This window comes from Solea solea, chromosome 18 (assembly GCF_958295425.1).
Source record: "Solea solea chromosome 18, fSolSol10.1, whole genome shotgun sequence".
NCBI lineage: Eukaryota > Metazoa > Chordata > Actinopteri > Pleuronectiformes > Soleidae > Solea > Solea solea.
This window is the reverse complement of record NC_081151.1, coordinates 3,088,626-3,107,701: the sequence shown is the minus strand read 5'-3', so window position 1 is coordinate 3,107,701 and position 19,076 is coordinate 3,088,626. Positions and strand designations below refer to the sequence as shown.

Genomic DNA, 19,076 nt, shown 5'->3' with positions numbered 1-19,076 from the left:
CAATAACATATGGAGGAACTCTGTCCTGAGCCACAGGTTTCATAATAGTCCTCATACTAATTGGAATGTAAGCCCCAGGAAATGACATAATGTCTAACTGTGTGTGTGTGTGTGTGTGTGTACAGGACGTATACTATAGAAGTCATTGTTTTTCTTTGTCTTTCAGTTTTGATGATCAGATTTATACTGTATGTATACTTCCATTATTTATCAGGGTTAATATCGGCTTCTTGTGTTGCGAACACAACAGATGTCGCGGTCACCGTCTCTTGATTGGTTGAAACGACACTCTGACCTCTGACCTCCTCCATTTCTTTCACTCTCTTAGTTGAAGTGAAGTAAAAAATCTGCTCTTCCTTAATTATATCAACAACTTCATCAAATCTATGATCAAAATGAAGGTAGGAGGTGAAGCTGGAGGTTTGTGCCTGCAGCCATTAGAGTGTAAATCAGGCTTTGACATTGACGATGATCTGATCTTTACTCATTTCCTTACTTCTCCCCCAGTTCCCAGAGTGTGGCTTCTTCGGCATGTACGACAAGATCCTGCTGTTCCGCCACGACCTAAGTGACGAGAACATCCTGCAGAGGTTGACCTCGGCAGAAGACATCCACGAAGGAGACCTCATTGAGGTGGTGCTCTCTGGTATGTATTAGCAGCGACTGTGATTATTGTGTTCAAAATGTCAGGTGTGAGATGTACAGAGCGGACAATACTCGCGTATCATCCACACAGCTCCTGCTCCTCTTATTGTGACTTTCCAAAGTGATTTTGGATTCAAATGTTCAAATCTCATCATGGAAGCTTAGAGTCAGACACGCAGTTTAAAGGCTGTAGTTTATTGGCAGCGTACGTCCGCCTCCGCCTCCATAGGTGGCGCTGTTTCTCTCTATAATCTTGAAGAAAAGACGGTAGTTTGGATGGATGGTGCTGTAGTTCTGTTTGTTTCGTACCTGCTGTGCATGTACATAGCGATACAAATAAGATGTCAGACTATCTTGTTTACATTAAGAAAACCAAACGATTGTCTTCGTCTGCCTAAAATCAGACGTTTTAACATACATGTCAACACACTGACTGACATCTCTACTTGTGTTCAACACAAACACATTTGAGGTCAATGCTCTGCTCGTTCACGCTTCCAAAACAGAAGAAAGATGAGCCTGAAATTCCATAAACTGGAGGACACTTGACTTTTAGTCAAAGCAAACACACCTTCTCCCAAACACAGCCCGTGGCGTCTCCTTTAAGGGCAGACTCACTCGGTCAGACACTTGCTGTCAGGCCTCACTAAGAACTTGCCTTGACTCATGACTGTGAATCACTCAGCACTACACCCTTTTACTTGCTCTAGATAAGATTGTTTTATTTTCTTATCTGCTGTGTTTCTCCTCTCCGGTATTTGTAGTTAACTTCAGATTTAAGCCTGGGTTTAAGCCCACCCACAAAATATTTGTCTTTTATTAGAAACTATTTCCAGTGATTATAAAGCAAACAACTTTTCGTCTTTTCTCTTTGGCAAAAACAGTTTAACATTTTATTAACTGGATGAGTTAAGGCAGAGGAGTTTAACAAGAGCAGAGTACAAGCTAATAAATAAACACTGGAGAACGGAGTTATCTGTGAACAAGCACACGGTGACGTTTGCCACACAGAGGCCTGAAACAGCCAGGAAATAAGAAGGAGGTGCTTGATGGTTAGATTGCGAGCAGGTGTGCTCCCGCCGCAGGTGAACTGATTGCATGAGTGCAGGAGGCGGAGCCTGACAGGGTGTTTCCTTTAGCATTTGCAGCACATATGATAAACCTTTTCTAGCTTTGTCTATGAAGTAAAGTGAAACCCTTCCTCCATTCTCGTCTCATGCGGTCTTAACAAACAGTCCTACAGGTGTGAACACATCAGCCCTGTTCTTCACACACTCCACTGGCTGTTTGTTTTTAAATCAATCAGTGGGCTTGAGAATTTAACCCTTTGTGAAAATAACAGGGTGTTCAAGTTCAAGTCAGCATCTACTCTTCTTCTTCTACTATTTTTATACCAGTATCAGTTTCAGGGAAGCCTTACAACAAAGTGATAGATTGTTGATCCGCCATTGTAGCGCCTTCACAGGTGTCTTTCTTTGCCGTTTCCTTGCGTTGGATAAAGGAGTTTTCCTGTGCGCTGTGGGCTTAGAGTAACTGTTGTGCTCCGTCTGTCTCCACGAGGAAACACCTGACACCACCTGTGCCGAGTTTCTCCTCCTCCCTGTCGAGCCGAGACGATTGTTTGTAGGGATTTAGACGGGATGATTGTATAGGTTCAGGATGGGCTGATGCTCCAGGCATCGGGGGCTGAGGAATGTAGACTGAAGACTGGAGAACTTCCTTCTTGTTTTGTTTTGGACTGTCTGTTTGCCGTGCACACTCTTTTGTGTCAGTCTTTGTTACTTTCTCTCTCTCTCCCTCACTTTTTTCACTTTGCAACAGTCAATAAATGTGGGGTTTTTTTTCCATTAGAGGAGCTTTATTATGTCCGACACCTGATCCTTGTTTGAGAAACAGCAGAGCAGAGACATCCACGTTGCCAAGCCTTTCATTTCCGAGAAAATATGAACCTTCTCCCGCGCCCCGCAATTTGTCTCCCGTCATCTTCCGCTCGGCGCTCCTTAACCAACCTGTCGCCGGATTCCGCAGCTGTGGGAGAGAGAGATGGCCTCAGTATCTATCTCGGTATGAGACGGAGGCCAAAGTGGCTTTTTCTTGGCTGCGGGCTCAAAGGCAAAGGGCTTGTTTTTCCTGCAGTAAGTGATTGTAGTCGACCCGGGGAGTGTAAACACACTGGGACGCAGCGGACGCCGCACTGGCCATCTCGGCCCATGAGGTTTGAGGCTTGGCCTGACCGATTGTCCCTTTGTTCCGTTTTCCACTCCCTGAAGTTCCCACCCATTCACAAGCTCCTTATCCCCCCCCCCCCCCCCCCCCCCCGCTGTGAACCTGATGTTTTATAATACTTTCTGTCTGTCATTTTTTCATTTGACAAACTTGTTTTTCTCACATGGAAAGTTTGGGCCGTGAAAAACAGTGCGGCGGGTTTATGTTTGCCATTGTTTGACGCTAATAAGCACAACCAGCATGATTACGTAACACTGCGACTGCTAAGAAGCAGCTCGTTGTTTTGAAAAAGCCCCTGAATGCAGCCGTGCATGTGTCAGCGTGAGCGAGCGTTGACATGTGACTCGCCCCGCGCTCTGTCCCGTCTTTCAAATCAAACCCGAACAGCGAACGTCGGCCCCGCCCATCCCCCGCGTTCATTTCAAGTGGACGATAAAAATGTGGCTTGAGTTCTCTCGGATGATCTCTGCAGAATGTCATCGCAGTGATTAAAGACTTTATGAGTAGCCCTTGTCTTGTCACATCTGTGGAAACATCAAATGAGCAGATCCGATTGGTTTAGTGTAACCGTCTATGTGATGCATTTTTCTGTGTTTTATTGCCTCTGAATCTTAATTGTTTGTTTGTTTTTTTTCACCCCTTTTTGAGCATGTGTTTCCTCTTTGTTTTAAATGAAGCGTGTGGAGCTCACTGACCAAAAATCAGTCATATTTGTTGTGAATGTTGTGCTCACACACACACACACACACACACACACACACACACACACACACACACACGTGACATCACCACCACCACAACCACACAGGTTAACCTGAGTATAAGATTAACCACACCCCCTCTGTGGTCGCTGGTCAAATGATTGCACTGTGCTGAAGCTGCCTCTGACACACACACACACACACACACACATGCTGACTCATCTTCTTTGATGATTCACAGCCATGACTCGCTTCCAGCCATGAGCTCAGTGAGTCTGTTTGAAATAAACGGCAGAGAAACTCAGAAAGAGAGAGAAACACAGAGACGCAGTCACAGTTCTGTATGTGTGCACGATAACAAAGATGGATTGATAGAACGGGATCACGCTGCTTTGCTCTGGTGTCGTCTGGGTGTGCCCCCCCACCCCCCCTATAACTCTTTATCCAAGCGATGACGGAGTTGAAGTGTTGCCACTGAAGACGTGACGCCCTCTAGTGCAGCAGTGTGGGTACAGCACTGGTCGTCTTTTTGTTTCCTCTTCTGAGCAGTTGCCAGATACACGGTACATTGTTGCTCTCGTGTGTTGTTTTCAGCTCAAGCCACGGTCGAAGACTTCCAGATCCGACCTCATGCCCTTTTCGTTCACTCCTACAAGGCCCCCACCTTCTGCGATTACTGCGGGGAGATGCTGTGGGGTCTGGTGCGGCAGGGCCTCAAATGTGAAGGTTAGACACACACACACACACACACTTTTTGTCTTTTTTGTCTTTGCCCACACGGATGCACAACATCTCTGCTGACTCTGATGACTGTTGTCATCTGTGTTTGTTTTAAGGATGCGGGCTGAACTACCACAAGCGCTGTGCCTTTAAGATCCCAAACAACTGCACTGGTGTCAGGAAGCGGCGGCTGTCCAACGTCTCGCTGCCGGCGCCGGCGCTCTCCGTCCCGCGGCCGGTGCCTGCCGAGAATGCCGTGGTCGTCCTGGAAGAGGTGAGCCCTGATTGGTGGATGTGTGACGTGCTGTATTACACCTAGAAAAATTGGAAAGATAGTATCATCCTCTGAATAAAGAGGTCAGGAGTGCGACGATTTTATTTTATTTTACACAAATGGACCGTAATCAGACTGGATATGACGTGAACTTGCCAAGAATGTGAGGCATCCACTCTGAGGCTGTTAAAGATTTCTAAACTCGGCAAATCCCCGGGGCCCCGTCATAGATCACCACTGAATCAGGAAATTTAATTGAGCTTTACGGAGGTCAACGGCAGAATCCTCACCGAGGTCTTTTTGCATAAACCCACACATGAGAGATTATTCTCCTCTCGTCTATGTCCCCGCAAAAGGTCGTCAGAAAATATAATTATATGCTAACGACATTACAAGTCCACCGCTCACATCTGGACAAAAAAAAGAAAGAAAGAAAGAATGAGAGCGGCTTCCTTTTCCATTTCTGTCAGGAGCTTCCAGGCTGCTCCGTTTATTCATACGAGAACGGGAGTAAATTCACATATGTGGTGAAAAAATGACAAATCTAATAACATTGTGTCGACCACCAGGATTGAGAATGCTACGCAGACGCGCGCTAACTCAGTGTGACAGATTTCTTTTCCCCTTTTCCACTGACTTCTTTCTCTTCTTCTGCTGCCATGTCATCATTCACTCTGGCTGTCCCTGTCATTTGAATACTCCCTTTGAGGACTTCATTTCTCATTTTTATTCCGTCAGGCTCATGTTTTTTAATCAACTTTAACATCAATCCGTCTTCTCCTCTTCCTCCTCCATCCTCCCACTCTCCCCCACACCAGAGGTCTCATCAGGAGGCAGGGAAGCGGATCCTGTCGTGGAGTGGTCGGCCTATCTGGATGGAGAAGATGGTGCTGGGACGAGTTAAGGTGCCGCACACCTTTGCCATTCACACCTACACTCGGCCCACGATCTGCCAGTACTGCAAGCGTCTGCTCAAGGGTCTTTTTCGCCAGGGCATGCAGTGTAAAGGTAGGGCAGAAAAATGTCTTCTTAAAGTTGTAAGGGTTAACCACGAGCAGATATGTACAAAATGCCAACTTAGTTCAAAACCTCAGCTGCATACTGTTCATCATCTGTTGAAAAATTAAGCTGGACGATTTTGTCTTTCTCACAAACTCACAAACCTGAGAAGACTTGAACAACTGCCTGAATATGTGCCTGAATGTGTCGATTGCAGCCGCTGCTGTTCCTGCACCATGCAGCTCCAAATGTCCTGGACGAAGTCTTAATGTAACGCAGAGAGAAATAAAGAATGTCTTCAGGCAAAGAGCTGTGTGAGAGAGAGAGAGTGAGGACGGGTCGGGAGGAGAGAGTGTTTTTGGCAGTGTTTTGATATTTAGAAGTCTACAGGGGGCGATAGAGGTTCCACACTGGAGCGTAAAAACCCCCGCCCACTTCTTCCATTGTCGTGATAAATACTTCAAACATGCAAAAATAATCTGTGAACTTTATTTTACACTTTGTGGAAAATTGTCTTTGGCGGAATGGAGAGCTTGGATTTCAATTCAGTTGGACAATTTCATGAATTAACAATTTACCTGAGGTATTACAGAGGTTTAATTACCATAATATATATTTTTTGTCTTTTAAAATCAATACACACTACAGTTTAGTTTAAGAACACATCATAAATTTAATATAGATTTTTATTTGATCCATTTTAGAACATCATGGCAGTGTTTTACTATAATTACCATGCATTATATTCATAAACTCTCTTTTGTTAGATTGCAGATTCAACTGCCACAAGCGATGTGCGTCAAAGGTACCGAGGGATTGTCTCGGTGAGGTGGACTTCAACGGAGGTCAGTTCCACTACTAACTCATTCCAAATTGATAGTTATTATTTATTTAATTTATTTATTTAATTTATTAATCTTTTTTGCATTTGTGATTTCATGATCTCTGCATATTTAATGTCCACCTGCACAGAGCCGGCCAGTCCAGGCCCAGATTCAGACACCACCATGGACACGATGGAGGTGGACAGCAACGATATGGACGGCGGCAGAGGACTGGACGACTCAGAGGAGCCGTCGACACCAGAGGAGAGGATTTTTGACATGGACTCTCCTTTTTTGGACAGAGAGAAAGATGAAGAACCGATCAAGGCTATTAGGTATGAAGAAGAAGAATTATGTCTTTCACTTTGACATGTGTCACGATTTTTGTTGGTGATGACGTGTGAGGTTCTGTAGGTGGCGCTGTAGCCTTGTTCTGTTTTTATATTTTATTACTTTTGGTATTAAGTCAGGTATACAATGACGGGGGAAGACATGGAAGCAAAGGTCACCTTACTAATTCAAAGCGGGGACTTTGTGGTTGTGTCTTAAACCCACCACTGAGCAAAACCTGTATTTATTCTGCACCAGCAGTGGGTTTGTGTTTGCACGAGTGTTACCGTGTACACAAAGGACAGAAATATGTCACAGTCAGGAAAGCCCACGAAACGCTGGCTGCTTAGAAAATAAAATAAAACTTTCTTAATTAAATATAAATATATATCTTTTCTTTGTGCCTGCGTCTAGTCCGTCCACCAGCAGCAACATCCCTCTCATGCGGGTGGTCCAGTCCATCAAGCACACCAAGAGGCGGAGCTCCACTCTCGTGAAGGAGGGCTGGATGGTACACTATACGAGCAGGGACAACCTGGTAAGACTGATAACCCCAAAGGCTCAACAGAGGAGCCCAGTCTGAAATGGACTGAGCTCTTGCCTATGTGCTGGGGGAAACTCCAGTTCGCATGTGTTGAATTCAGCACAGAAGGTATTTTGCCTGAAAAACTAAAACATTAGACTTCTGCACTGTTGGTGATATTTTGCCACTCAGACTAACGTTGGTGTTTGTTTCCCCGACATTTAACAGCGCAAGAGACATTATTGGAGGCTGGACAGCAAGAGTCTGAGTCTCTTCCAGAACGACACTGGAGCCAAGTTCTACAAAGTAAGCGTGAAACTCTCATCGCCGCCTTGTTCTTGGGATAATGTCGTATTCTTTGCATCAAATTAACCGTGACGGTACTTAGGACCAAAAATACAGCTAAATTAAAACATTAATACGTAACATTTCCACATTTAAATGTTTAAAAAGTATGAGACTAATAATATATATAATGTTGAGTCGGGTTCGTACATAAGCCAAACTTTTCACATGGTTGCTACCAGTGTGTTGTCTTTTGTTTTTTTATTTTTTGTCACTTGGGAGCTTTTTTGGAACATTTGGAGAAGCACCTGTAGATAGTTTCCATTTTTTTTGGCCTGTTTTTTGCACATTGAGAGACAAAGAAACACTGAGAGACTCAAAAAATGTTATTGTATGTTTTATACTGTTCAAATGTGTTCAAATTTAACACAAATTTAAAATCTGTCGTTCGTGTACAACTGCAGTGTTTTTCAAAATAATTCATTTCATATTTAAATTGTTCAAACAGTATTTTAATATGCACTGAATTGTAAATAACTGCCAGACAAAAGCACTTCTGGTTAAAATAAGCAAAATAAAGGTCCAGGTTGACATTTTTAGGGTTATGTGTTAAAGGGTGAACTGCGTCTTTGTTCATAAATGAAGTATCAGACTAATATCTGGAGTTTGTGATATCTGTATCGATATCAGACACATAAAAGTGGTAGCGTCCCTAATGTTAATAGAATACAAGATGTACAGATTACAGATTAGGAGAAAATGTGCCGTGGCATGTGTGTGTGTGTGTGTGTGTGTGTGTGTGTTAATGCAAGTCATAAAGTCCATGTGTGGGTGTTTAAGTGTTATTATCAAACATCACCATCTAAACAGCTAAACAGACCGGACACTTTGCCACGTCCCTATAATCGAAACATCTCAAATATTAACCGTGAAGTCATCATGTAGGGGGATGTTTCTTTGTTTCTTTGTTTCTTTGTTTTCAGATTCACATTTAAATATCAGACGTGTGTAAATAAAGTGTAAGCAGTGGATTCCTGCGTGGTTGTTGAACAGCAACAGTAAACTACCGCCGATCACTCAAAGTTCCCCTGTGGGTTTTTTTAGTTTTTTCTTCCTCACAGTGCAGCGTGGCCTCTTGTGTAGACTTCATGAAGTGAACATAAAACAGCTGCTATGTTTAGCCTCATCGTGCATCAGCTCAGATTGGATATTTGAAGGGCTTTTCTGTGAGGAGAGACTCCAGGGAATCTCCCCGTGTGAAAGTGAAAATAAACCGATTTATTTATTTATTTATTTATTCAGTCATATTGCACAACCGTATCTCTGTGTCACCCGAGCTTTCAGTGCAGTGTGTAGAATCAGTTGTGCAGCGTGTGTGTGACACTTCCCACTCGGTGCCAGCTCCACAGTCAGTCATTACACTGCCGCAGGGGCTTAATAGCACAGTAATTACACACTGAAGACGGGAGGGAGGGAACGACAGGGCTGCTAGGTAAAGACTTCCACATGTGTGCTGGTGGTTTTGTACACGCGTGTGTGTGTGTGTGTGTGTGTGTGTGTGTGTGTGTGTGTGTGTGTGTGTGTGTGTGCGTGAGAGAGAGAGATGAAGAGATGAAGAGATGGGTCTGTAATCATCTTATTGTTCATGTTGCTCAGTGTGTTTTTGGGACACCTCCTCCAACTGTGGTCAAAGTCAAGTTGCAGTGGGATTGTGTGTGTGTGTAATTGTCTTTGTTACCTCTTTAAACACTAAACTTGTCAGGACCAGAACCTCATTTCTGAGGAGCTAGTTTAAGTTTAGGGCTAAGATTTGAATGATTGATGATGAAGTTAGTGCAGTGTCCTGAGAAGAATAGCTGCACAAACTTATATACATATATATATAGTGTATATATATATGCATCTGTCATGGACTTGGACTTTTACCTCACAACTGTAAAGGGTTTTTTTCAAGGTTAATACTTGGTTAAAGGGTTAGGTTAAAGGCATTTTAGCTGTGATGGTTAAGGTTAAGTTAGGGAATGCGTTTTGTGTCCTCTCTAAGTGAGCGGTACAAACAAATGTGTGTGTGATGTGATAGATTTTCCCTTTGAGTCTGTGCACGTTCAACCAGCAGCAGCAGCAGAAGCCACAACAGCAGCAGCAGCAGCAGCAGCAGCAGCAGCAGCAGCAGCAGCAGCGTCTGCAGTCGTCCCATTCTTCTGTCATCTCCCTGTTACGCTGCTTGTGAAACTAAAAAGCTTAATTACCTCGCCCTTCTCCCCCAATTACCCTGTCACACCCTGCAGACTCTGCCACTAAAGCCTCGGAGGGGAAACCTCAGCGGGGACCGGCTCCTCAGGGTGTGTTTACAGGCGGCTTTATGTGGATCCACTTGGCACTGGTTCTTGGTTTTAAGACCCTCACGAGGCTAATTGAAGGCTCGCTCAGAGATGTGCATGCTTGTTTGCAAAGTTCAGAGTGGAAGATAGATAACGTGCGACGAGATGACCTCCTGTGCTTCTTCTCACAAACCACAGATCTCTCCATTTCTCTCCTTTTCATTACCCTGAAGTTTCTTGTCTGCTGCTCATCAGCGTGCGGCCACCGTCCTTCCCTCCGTCTTCATACCTCCAATCTGATTAGTCGTGGTCGCGCGGTGGCCCGCTTGCCAGGCATGGCAGCCATTTTCCCCCCATTTGGAAGCGCGTTTGAAGACGAGACCCCTGTACTTGTGGCTTTTCCTCCTTTTTATGGGGGGTGAGGGGGCTTCTCTCTCTGTCTCTGCCAGATTGAGTCCTGTCACAATCAAACGCTGTGTGCACACGCACACACACGCTGCCCCCGGGTGCCTGTGTCTTTCGTGGTAGCGCCAGCGGCTCATGCTCAGATGGGGCCTCTGGCTGGGTCCTGCCTTGTAATCAGGAAACCAGAGCGCTTCGGCCCGCCGCAGGGCCTCCACTCACATGACCTGGCCCCGCTAACCACAAGCACTTCATCTGATACTCTGTGGTGAGCCACGCGGAGGGGACAGCGTGTGCCTCCGGGAGCCCCCATTGGCTGGAAGTTCTTTGTGTTTTATATTTTTTTTCATTTTTGACCCTCCCCTCCCTGTCTTTGATTTGACAGCGTGTTTGAAGGGGAAGGGGGGGGATTTTTAAAGTCAGTGTGCTACAACCGTTCCTCCTGAGTGTGCTCATAAGAGAGAGAGAGAGAGAGAAGAGGAAGGGAGGAAAGTAGAGCTTTGGATTATCTCATCGGCACCCGGCAACTGAGTGTGGAGACTGTGTGTGTGTGAGTGTTTATATTTGTAAATCAATGTTTTTAAGTGTCCTATTTGTGTAAAGTGAGTAGGTTTAGTTTTTTGTGTGTATTTGAGCACTTTTTGCCTCTTTCATAGGAATCCCAAGCTCTATAATTCATGTTTCATTCATGTTTGTAGAGCTGAAACAATTAATCGATTACTCAATTAATCGACAACTATTTTGATAATTGATGAATCGGTTTGAAGCTTTTTTCATGATTAAAACGAGATTGTTTAAGCTTCTTAAATGTGAGTATTTTCTTCATTTCTTTGCTCCGGATAACAAAGAAATCATTAAAAGTGAATCATGTTGTTTTGTAGACAAAAAAAGACATTTGAGAACATCATCATTTCCACGTTTGACGAATGTTTTTGACGATTAATCGATGATGAAAATAATTGTTTAGTTGCAGCTCTAATTGTTTGTGAATGTTTTTCCTGCCAGGAACTTGTTTATTCCTCAGGTGCACTGGTTGTAAATGAAAGGAACATTCAGAGAGAATTAAAAACTAATTCCCATTTCCCATTCCGTCGTGAACCCCCGTCTTTCTCCAGGAAATCCCTCTGTCCGAGATCCTCCAGGTGGAGCAGTCCAGAGACTACAGTCATCTGGCCCAGGGCAGCAACCTCCACTGCTTTGAGATCATCACAGCGACGATGGTCTACTACGTGGGCGAGAACAACGGCAGTCACTACCACAGCCCAGCCCTGGCTGCCTCAGGTGTGGGCATGGAGGTCGCCCAGGGCTGGGAGAAAGCCATCAGACAGGCCCTGATGCCCGTCACGCCCCAGGCCAGTGTGGCCAGTGCTGCTGGACAGGGCAAAGATCACAGTGAGTCACATATCGCAGCTCTCTGATGATGTTATTTTGTCATGTTTACGTTAAATATTTCGACTTTCCTTTTAAAATGAGTAACGGGCAGAGAAAGCATCCGTTTCTAGAGCTCCAGCGACTGTGAAGCAGCACTCAGTGTGTGACAAATTGTGAAAAATGATCTGGCGAGACAAGAAAGCGAGCCTCACTCGGGGACAGAAGTACTTCCTTTTCTTAGATCAAAGACAGGAATCAGTAGAAACGAATAGAAGATTGAAGATCCACATGTGCGCCGTGCTCAGAAATATCCTAATAGCATTTATTTGGGCCTTTTCAGTGTGTAGCATGAAATAAAGTCACACCATATTTAGTGCTACTTGCTCTCACGGTGCATACTTGCAGCATTCAGTCACACGTGGCCTCTCAGATCGATGTTATTGTGTAATAAACTGCTTCATTATGTGGGCCTGTGACTTATTGCATGCAGCTGCGATAAGAAGGAAGGAAAACAATACCACTGAATGACTTAAGTGCTTCATGCGCTGGTAACTTCAACATCATGTGTGTTCTCTTTCAGAGGAGTTGTCCATCAGCATCTCTGTGTCCAACTGCCAGGTCCAGGAGAATGTGGTGAGTGGGCCGTCCTTTGTTCCCCTCCCCTCTATTGAGAGCCCAGTGCACGCGCATGCATTCATTGTGTTTGTGAAGTAGCTATTGTGGTGACATCAGAAACGACAGTATAGTATATTCTAAGCCGCACAGAATGGGGAAGCTGCCGTGCTCTTTGTTGAAGGGATTTTTTTGTTTTACTTCAGCAGTGAGCGAAAGTTGGAGTATTTACGGTGATGTAACCGATACTGATTTCAAATGACAGCATAATAATAGTAACAGAGGACTTTATCTCTGCGCAGGACATTGCCTCGGTGTACCAAATCTTTTCTGACGAGGTGCTGGGATCGGGCCAGTTTGGCATCGTGTACGGAGGTAAGTCTCTCTTTTTCCACGTGCTACCACTTCCAATTTGTATTCGCCATCGATTCCACTACATCATTCATTTCCCCCCCGTGTTCGTTCTATTACATGTCAGGCAAACACAGGAAGAGTGGCAGAGACGTGGCCATCAAAGTCATCGACAAGATGAGGTTTCCTACCAAGCAGGAGAGCCAGCTGAGGAACGAGGTGGCCATATTACAGGTAAGAGAAAAAGAATTCTGACCACGAGATGACTCTCTCCGCCTACTTCCCCCTCCCCTCCCCTCCCCTCCCCTCGCTGAACAAAGAAAACTATAAATGTTCACGTTGTGAAATTGTTATTTTTACAACGAGAGATTTTCTAAAATTCCACATGTTTTTGGGGAAGAATTATGTGTGTAAATTCCCCCTCCTCCCACAAAAAGTTCAAGGTAATTTTATTATTCCTGAGGGGTAGTTTTGGCTTACATATAAATATCATCAGTACCATTACACAGCAAATGAATACATACAATAGAATAAATATGGAAGGTAAGAAACATTTTCGACCTACGCTGATGTGTCTTTTTACAAACAGCGTCACAGCATTCATACTAAAATTCAAATGTTTTTTAGTTAGTTTTTTAGTATTTAAAACTTGTGTACACGATGACATTTCAGCCTATTTACTATAACACATAGTATTTCGAATAGGTAAACAAGCCATTTTCAAACGATACACAGTATTACTTTGCCAATGAATTGATCTATGGGTCTGTTATAAAGTAACACATGGACTGCAGGTTTTTTATGTAAGCATAAAGTTTTTCTATGGAAGCATAAACGACGCACTGGCACATGACACTATATAGGGAAGAGGGAATCAAGGGCAGGTGCAAGTGATTACTTAAGGATCACCAGGTGAAGTGCATGAGGGAATTAGGGGAGATGAAGAAACAATGCGACAGAAAGACATTTACCAAAATAAAAGGGGAAGTGAAAATCAAACCCAACACCGAAAGTGACATGACCTTAACGTGACATTCAACATAAACTAAGACAAGAACTGAACTAAGTAAGACAAAAACACGAACAGATCTGACGCCTCGTGACACTTGACTCATCATCTGGTGTCCCTTCAGAATCTGCACCACCCCGGTATCGTCAACCTAGAGTGCATGTTCGAGACGCCAGAGCGGGTCTTTGTTGTCATGGAGAAGCTGCACGGCGACATGCTGGAGATGATCCTGTCCAGCGAGAAGAGCAAACTGCCCGAGCGGATCACCAAGTTCCTCGTCACACAGGTCTGTGCACTGCTTCGTCTCTTGGTGCCATGTTTTTAACTTTTGAACTAACTTTGTGTTGCCTTATTCCCTCTGAAGGAATCATGGTCAAATAAGCTGATAAACGTACATTTGGGTTCTGCCCTTTTCCACTTATTATATCATCTCTGCAGCTCAATAAAATAAAGAGATAATGATAAAAGATCCAGTTTGATGATATGCACATGCGCTTCATGGGCAAACAGCAGAGAGTCGCTGTGACGCATCAGTGATGAATAATTCAAAAAGAAAAGACAATACACTGGCTAATTCGACACTTCTCACTCCTGATCCTCGGGATCCACTGTCCTTCAGGTGTGTTGAAGCAGAAGAAACATCTAACGTTGATAAAGACGGAGAAACTGGGCTAATTGTTACCAAGCGATTTCAATAATGCTGGAAAAGGTTGGCTTCGTCATCGGCCTGGTTATTTTAATGCAAATGAAATATTACACAATAATATATTTTTAAATGGTATCGTTCTTTAGTTCCCGTTTTTCTTTTTTTTTTAGCGACTTCTCCCTTTGTAGTTTCCCTTCACCCTCTGTTTTTGGGGGATGTTAGCCCGCTGTGAGCCTGAGTCTGAGCTCCAGCTCCGGGGCCTGTTTATTCTTGTGGTGAGCAGATTTGTGTGTGTGTGTGTGTGTGTGTGTCAGGGTTTCGGGTTGTTTACGGGATCGGTCGACATGGCATCGCGGCCTCTTCCCTGGCCGGGGATTACAGCCTGCTTTGCGTCGTGGCTTTCGGGGGCTGATTAGAGGAGCAGCAGGCCCCCGCGCCTCTGTGGCTCCCGGGTTCCCGAACAGGAGCGGAGCCATTAACAACAGCTGCATTAGCTGCGGCGGGGGCCGCGCTCTGATGTGGCGGCGAGGGCTTCTGTCAGAGCCAGGGTCAGGACGGGGGGGGAGTTGGAGGCCGTGGCGGTGCTGTGGTTTTGGTAGAGCGCCATGGGCAGACATGCGTGCAGCACTCGCTCATGCCAGTACTCATGAATATAGATGGGATGATGAGACGGGGATCGTGTGTCTTGATGTGAAGGTACTCGTCAAGATGGAAGTACTTAAGAGCATTAGCGTGCTGTGATTTTTCCATGTGGCGGCAGCGCCGTGGCTTCTATTGGACAGATTATACAAACATGGCTCTGTATATATATATATAACATATATTGTATACATGAAAACATTTGGACGCTGGTTTAAAGAAAAACAACATCAGACTTGTCGTCGTCTGGCTTTAAGTTGCTAAATCTTTACGACTTTTTTGGGTTTCCGACAGATCCTGGTGGCCTTGAGACATCTGCACTTCAAAAACATTGTTCACTGTGACTTAAAGCCTGAGAATGTACTGCTGGCCTCTGCAGAGCCCTTTCCTCAGGTAAGGACATTTGTGCTGTGCTCTCCTCACTGCTGTGTGGACGTGATGATGATGATGATGATGATGCTGATGGTTTATCGTAGGTGAAGCTGTGCGACTTTGGCTTCGCCCGCATCATCGGCGAGAAGTCGTTCCGCCGCTCCGTGGTGGGCACGCCGGCGTACCTCGCCCCGGAGGTGCTGCGCAGCAAAGGCTACAACCGCTCCTTAGACATGTGGTCGGTGGGAGTGATCGTGTACGTCAGCCTGAGCGGGACGTTCCCCTTCAATGAGGACGAGGACATCAACGATCAGATAAAGAACGCTGCCTTCATGTATCCACCCACTCCCTGGAGGGACATCTCCGCAGAGGGTAATTTTGTCTTTTTGCTCATTTAATTATTTCTTAGAACACAGAGTTCGAGCCCCGGTTGGAACAAGGGAACTTTCTGCATGGAGTTTACATGTTCTCCTTTTTGTGTGTGTGTGGGTTTTAGGTAAATTGGAGTCAATGGTTTCTATATGTGACCCACATTTTTTTCAGGATTGAATTTGTGGAATGTGTTGAATTCAAAGTTCACTTTTATGAACAAAAACGGTCCAATTTTGACACCTGTGTTACACCTGTGTGTGTGTGTGTGTGTGTGTGTGTCAGACTGAGACTCAGACATGTGACCTAAGCGCTGCCCTCCCCACCCACACGTCTGGGTCGTCTGAACCGTTCCCTCCGTGTCTGCCTGTGGTCGAGATGAATCATTTTCAAATCTCCCCCAACTGCCTGAGCTGTAGCTCCTCCCACGTACAATGTGAAATGTCTGTTGATGTTAATGTGATCCGTGACCTTTTGCTGCTAACACGTTGAAACCAGATCTTTTTTGTTTGTATAAGATCAGATGAGTAATACAGTTACTGCCTGTTGTTTCTTTCACAGCCACAGATCTGATCAACAATCTCCTCCAGGTCAAGATGAGGAAGAGGTACAGTGTGGACAAATGTCTCAGCCATCCCTGGTTACAGGTGACATATTCTGTTTTTTCCCCCTAAACCTTTAAATGAACTCATTGTTATAGACTGTATATACAAAGTGGACTCTTCTAAGTCTATAGGACCTTGATGTATAACAGCAGCAGATATTTCCCTGAGAAGTGAATGGTCTCGATCACTAATTCCAGGCCGTATTCAATAGAACGTTATGTCAATTTTTTAAAATGGAGGAAAATAGATGATACTATGACACATATGAGTGGACAATAAAATGATTGACAGCTGGTTGTAGCTTCGTTGTAGGTGACGCTTCTTAAGATTCTTATAATGACACAAAAGTGCAATATACATATTTAATAACCCATGTTCAACCTTACTGTAAATGCGTCAAAAACTGCAGAGTCTGTTTTTCATTACTGGCATCTTGCTACTGCTGCATTTTTTACAAGAGTCACCAAACAGGAATTAAAAGGGACATTAAAATGAGAAAATACAATATTATTGTCAATATTAAAGATGATAACAATGGCAGAAAGAAAATTTATACCATTAATATCAGTTTTTTTCTCAACATGGAGGCAGAAATGACACAACGGTACAGCTTACATGTAAACATTAGGGCTGCAACTGACGGTTATTTTCATAATAATTCACTTTTAATGATTTCTTTGTTATCCGGAGCAAAGAAATGAAGAAAATACTCACATTTAAGAAGTTTAAACAATCGGAAATCTTGTTTTAATCCCGAAAAAAAAGCTTTAAACCGATCAATCGGTTATCAAAATAGTCGTCCATTCATTTAGTAATCGATTAGTAATCGATTCATTGTTTCAGCTCCAGTAAACATAATCCATGTCTCCGTGTCTCTCTGTGTCTCCTCAGGACTACCAGACGTGGCTGGACCTCAGGGAGTTTGAGACGAGGCGAGGCGAGCGCTACATCACCCACGAGAGCGACGACGCGCGCTGGGAGGAGTACGCCGACGAGCACAGTCTTGTCCACCCCAAGCACTTCATCATGGCTCCCAACCTGGACGACATGGAAGAGGATCCCTAGTGGCCCCGGGGGGGGGGACGGAGTGCACCGTAAAGGATCGACACAGGGGACTTTTCATATGAAGCTTTGGGAGCGCTGGATTTCCCCCGTCCTGGACTGTTTGTTGTGGAAACAGAAAGAAGCCGATCAGATGGAGAATTACGCTCCGGAGGAGGTTTTTTTAAAGTGGGAACGGTGGCTTGATGCACTGCTACGAGCATCGGGCGGGAGGAGGAGGAGGAGGAGGAGGCGCACGCAACTGAAACGCATTAAAAAAGTGTCACAAGGAGAGGAAGCGTGTTCTCCCTTTTTTTTTTGCACAATGTCAAAACATTCCACGGATTTTCTCGAGAACAATCACAAGCCAAAGAAATACACAAGGTGAACTATAGTTCATGTACATACAATTTAGGTGAAGTATGTGGCTGTTTATGTGAAAAATGAGGTCACAGAGAGAGAGTGAGACAGAGTGAGAGAGTGAGAGAGGGTGAGAGAGGGTGAGAGAGAGTGAGATCTCATCCCAGGAGTAAAGGGCACCGTTCACAAGGGATTCACAGTCTGAGGATCAAACTCAACTTGAGTTTCTTCTCGTTTCCTAACTGTTTTTGTGAGATTGTCCTTTGGCATGAAACTGGAACTATCACATGTATTTTCTATGTATTGTTTTTTTTAATGTATTTTAGTAATTGTGGTAGGTTTTTGCACTATATTACCAGTGAACGTGGTGAATGAATAGAAACACTATTCACTGCGACGCAGCGGTGACATCAGGTATTTCATTCATTTAAGTTTTCATTTCAGTGTTTTCCAAACTATTTATCTGAAATGAGTGTTTGTATCTGAAGTGCGACAAGGTAAACGTTCAGTAAATGCAATAAGGATGATAATAATACTAGTAATAATAATAATAATGGGGCCACTACCTCTGTTCAGCATGAGGTTAAAAAGCGACAATAAACTGTGTGTTTTTGAATGTTCAGAAAGTGTTAAGACCCCTTCACTGTTCTCTGCGTGTTTGCTTTAAGCTAAAATCCTCAGTCTACACACAGTGTCCCACCAAGCCAAAGCAAAAAAAGACATTTTATGCGTAAAATTGTGTTCAACGTGAAGGTGTTTTCAATTCTTTATGAATGTACTGTATGTGTTTGTTGCACGGCCGCACACAGCCAACCCAGGTTTATTTGTTCTTTTATGTGGAGCTAAATACTGGGCTCCACTTTCCTTGTTTGTGACGTCGCTGGGACCGTTTTTCACAGCCCCCCCTTTGTCTTGGAAAGAAAGTCCAATTCGGTTCACATGGGAGTTTATAGTGCTACAGTTTTATAGTGTGCTTTGTTGGTGTGTTTTGGGAGTACATTCCTGTTTCCTGTTGTCCTTTTCCTGTCTCTGTTGCCGCTGGATTGGCAGGTGTCAGTGTTTTGTATATTTCAGTTCATACCAATGGAATAAAAGAAACCCCAATTTCTTAAGTGAGAATGTAAAGATTTCTTCATGTTGTTGAATTTAACGGGTGATTTTTTTTTGTGTGATTTCAGTGCATAAATGGCTCTGGCTTGTTGCATCATGATGTGTGTGTGTGTGTGTGTGTGTTTGCATGCGTGAGTGCTTGTGTAGTGGTTTCACGTGTCAGATCCCATCCTCAGCAGCTGGATGTGATTGTTGCACCACACCACACCGTGCAGTGCGCCGAGCCAGCCGCTCGCCACAAGGGAGTAATGACACAGTTAAAGAGGGTGGCGGTGGGTGTGTGTGTGTGTGTGAGTGTGCGGGGGTGGGGGGGGGGGGTGTTTGTGGACAACTTTGAAATC

The 19,076-nt window shown here is 44.4% G+C and overlaps 1 protein-coding gene across 1 annotated transcript in view; it reads left to right on the top strand.

The window, feature by feature from the left end:
- The window catches only part of prkd3 (protein kinase D3), a 35,938-nt gene extending 17,188 nt beyond the window's left edge, over window positions 1–18,750 (top strand). The window contains exons 4-20 of the mRNA XM_058615788.1: window positions 508–646; window positions 4,167–4,298; window positions 4,409–4,566; window positions 5,385–5,574; window positions 6,333–6,410; window positions 6,538–6,724; window positions 7,134–7,257; window positions 7,471–7,548; window positions 11,366–11,642; window positions 12,202–12,254; window positions 12,536–12,608; window positions 12,712–12,818; window positions 13,718–13,879; window positions 15,173–15,271; window positions 15,355–15,622; window positions 16,181–16,266; window positions 17,116–18,750. Coding sequence (XP_058471771.1) covers window positions 508–646; window positions 4,167–4,298; window positions 4,409–4,566; window positions 5,385–5,574; window positions 6,333–6,410; window positions 6,538–6,724; window positions 7,134–7,257; window positions 7,471–7,548; window positions 11,366–11,642; window positions 12,202–12,254; window positions 12,536–12,608; window positions 12,712–12,818; window positions 13,718–13,879; window positions 15,173–15,271; window positions 15,355–15,622; window positions 16,181–16,266; window positions 17,116–17,289 — 2,385 coding nt within the window. The 3' untranslated portion in view covers window positions 17,290–18,750. The remainder of the gene's footprint in view (window positions 1–507; window positions 647–4,166; window positions 4,299–4,408; window positions 4,567–5,384; window positions 5,575–6,332; window positions 6,411–6,537; window positions 6,725–7,133; window positions 7,258–7,470; window positions 7,549–11,365; window positions 11,643–12,201; window positions 12,255–12,535; window positions 12,609–12,711; window positions 12,819–13,717; window positions 13,880–15,172; window positions 15,272–15,354; window positions 15,623–16,180; window positions 16,267–17,115) is intronic.
- Window positions 18,751–19,076: the final 326 nt, after the last annotated feature.